A 3,252-nucleotide genomic window follows, 5' to 3' on the forward strand; every position below is an offset into this window, starting at 1 on the left:
TAGCCTATTAAGCATATCTTTAATAAACCTGGGCCATGCCATGGCAGGAGCTAAGCCAGAGCATATGGACACAACAGAAGAAGGAAGGTTCTGGAACAGCACTTTTAGGGGCCTATGGTAGCCCCCAGACACAGGGTAGATAGCATTTTAGACCCAATCTGGACCCAGTCATCTATAGGTCTCACTGGACCACAGCCTCCTCGAAGTGTGGGAAGGGTCAAACAGTATACTGGCGACCTGGCCCCAGTTGAGGGGCATGCTCAGAACTCCTCATGCACATTGCGGGCATAGTCCATCAGTTTGCTGCCAGTGAAGAACTCACTGTACTTGAACATCTCCTCAGGCTCCAGGTGGTGGTTCTGGTTCTCATCAGCAATGGCAATCATCTGTTTGGCTTCATTGAGGGCATTGTATTCATTCATGGGGTCCATGTAGTTCTGTGAGATCCAGGCATAAGTCAGTGACCTACACCCGATACGGTATCAATAGAGGCCCTGTGCCCACAGCTGCCACACCTACATGCTAGCCCAAAGGTCACATGAAAGGGGGGCTAGTATGTGTTTTCTCTTCTGGTCCCATAAGGGGCCTTAAGAATGTCTTAATACAGGGCCGGCAATGTAGCTCTGTGATAGAACAATTGTTTAGCATGTTTAAAGGCCCCAGGTTTAATCCTAAGGACCAAAACAAACAAATTCCCAGATGCCTTCCACAGATAACAGGTTTCACAGGACCTTCCCATCTCTTCAATCTGAACATTAATGCTGATGCCCATTGTCTCAGGCCATCATACAAGCAAGCCCCCTTTCCTTTGGGACCTTGCTGTAGGAGTAGCCCACAGCCTCCAAACCCAGGGCCCTTCCTGGGACACAACAACATTCATAAGCTCCATTGCTCACCTCTAGCTCCTCCATGGTCACAATCCCATCATGGTTAGAGTCAATCAGTTCCTCAAACTCTTTCTTCCTGTCTTTCACCCAGTTGTCATCAATGTCTTGGCCTTGCTGGTTTTCAACAGTACCCACAGGTAGGGAGATGAACTCAGACAGAGACAACTGCTTATTGCCATCCTGGTCTATAGATAAGAGGTTGAAGGGAGGTAATGTTCAGCTGGGGCTTTACCTAAAATTCACTGAGTACCACTCAAGAACCTCCTTAGAAAACAAACAGGCCAGGCCCACCTACCCCGGGGCTTGGTATCCTCTTCCAATGCCCCCAGCCCATTGGTCACCCTCAGGCCTAAAACAGTGTCATAGTGCAAAAAGGCCTTACCCAAGTCCCGAAAGATCTCCTTGACCATGAACTTGAGCATGCCCCGGCTGTGCTCAGGGTGAAGAAATGAAAGGAACTCGTCCTCAGTCAGCAGCAGGTCTGCAGGAGGATTGTCTGCCTGATACCAGCGATCTCTGAGGTTCCCAAGGACTTCCTGTGCTGCAAGAGGCACATCTGTGACTATCTAGGCATGCTAGACTCTAATGCAAGCACTCATAAAGTTCCACAAGGTTTTGCTTGAACTTAAGAGGGTCATCATTTACCGGCTCAAGACAAAGGGTGCTAGTCCACCCAGAAGGACCTGGTCCTCGGGAGGGGACACACAAAACCCCCAAAGACTGCCCAACCTGCCATCCTTACCCACTCCAAGCTGTTTATTCCTCAGCAGAAATGGAAATTTCGCTGAGACTGAGGTTGACTCATTCTTATTGACGTCTATAGGAACAAAGGTGTCACTTTTGTTCCTCTCTACGGTTCTCATGTATATTATCACTCAGAGAGCATAGAATACAGAAAACCCAGTTTCTAGAAATGACTGAGGTAGTGAGCTAAGCTTCCCATGGACTCCCCTTGTTCTTCTGAACAATGGTTGCCTATGCATCCTCCAATGTCTCCATGTTCCCAGGGCAGAAATGATCTTTCTCCATCTGGGACTCAACACAGTCAGTGACTAAGTTCTGGTGTCTAGGCTTCCAGGTTGCTCAGCTCTAGGAACCTTAAGAATCCCTGCCACCTCCATGGCCTTACCCTACTGTCCTGAGTCTGTCTCTGGTCATATCCTGACTATAGCAATTCCTCTACGACCCATCAGGTACCTGATCACCACAGACAAACCAAGTGGCCTTCATGCATAGTATTTCCTGGGTTAATCTAACCTGAATAACAAGGCTCATTTAAAGAATGATGGGGAATGGGATATATTGGCACAACCTTGTAGTCCTAGCTGCTTGGGAGGCTGAAGCAGACAGATCATTTGAACGACTGTTTCAAAAAGTAAAAATAAAAAATAAAAATGTGATATAAGGCAGACTTCTCTAACAAGACTTCACCACACACTAAGGGAGAACCACTAGTATTACACAAGAGAAACATAGGCCTCCCCTGCAGGATCCTACCAACTGCTCAGATCTCCCCAGACAATTAGAGGCCTTTCAATGTGCTGAAGTCAAAGATGTGACTTGTCTCTCATAGTCTAGGGCATTTAAACACATGAATCCAAGTAATGCTGTGTGGGGAGGTTTCAGAAGTAAGGTCTTTTTGCAGAAAGTATAACACTAGGGGCAAGCTTTGACTGTTTATAGTCTCACTCACTTCCAGGTCATGCTGTCTGCTTCATGCCTGAAGCTCAAGATGTCCACCAATATGGACTCTAACCTTTTGGAATCATAAGCCCAAATAAAGACTTTCTGCACATTGCCTTGGTCATGGTTCTTTATTATAGCAACAGAAAATAGACTAATAGAGAGGTTGGTACCAGACAATAGGGTGTTGCTATAAAGAACCTAACCTGTTGGTTTGGGGAAGAATGTGGAAGACTTGGGAACTCTGGAATCAAAAGGGTCATTATAATAGAAACCTGAAAGACAGTGGTACTAGGAGCAATGTTGACTGTGGACACCCAGCATTAATGCTCAAAAGGTTTCAGAGGAAAACAATATTAGCAACTGGACTAGAAAGCAATCTGGTGATATTTTGGCAAATAAACTGGCTGCCTTTTGCCACTGTCCCAAGAACTTTCATGAGACTAAATTTAAAAGTAATGGAATAGAAGTTGGAAAGATGACTCGGGTACTAAGAGCACTGACTACTTTTCCAGAGAATCCAGGTTCAATTCCCAGCATCCAAATGGCAGCTCACAATGTCTGTAACTCTATCTCAGGGAATCTGACATCTTCTTCTAGTTTCCTTGGACACCAGAAATGCACGTGGTACAAATACATACATGTAGGGAAAATACACCTACCCCACCCACCCACCCACCCA

The 3,252-nt window shown here is 46.1% G+C and overlaps 1 protein-coding gene across 2 annotated transcripts in view; it reads right to left on the reverse strand.

Moving 5' to 3' along the window:
• The window catches only part of Sdf4 (stromal cell derived factor 4), a 16,608-nt gene continuing 13,356 nt past the window's right edge, over positions 1-3,252 (reverse strand). For both annotated transcript variants that reach the window (XM_028784896.1, XM_028784894.1), the window contains exons 5-7: positions 1,270-1,428; positions 897-1,072; positions 1-437 (exon numbers count right to left, since the gene is read on the reverse strand). In XM_028784896.1, coding sequence (XP_028640729.1) covers positions 261-437; positions 897-1,072; positions 1,270-1,428 — 512 coding nt within the window. In that variant the 3' untranslated portion in view covers positions 1-260. The remainder of the gene's footprint in view (positions 438-896; positions 1,073-1,269; positions 1,429-3,252) is intronic.

Source organism: Grammomys surdaster, unplaced genomic scaffold, assembly GCF_004785775.1.
Source record: "Grammomys surdaster isolate TR1022 unplaced genomic scaffold, NIH_TR_1.0 124903, whole genome shotgun sequence".
Taxonomy (NCBI): Eukaryota; Metazoa; Chordata; class Mammalia; order Rodentia; family Muridae; genus Grammomys; species Grammomys surdaster.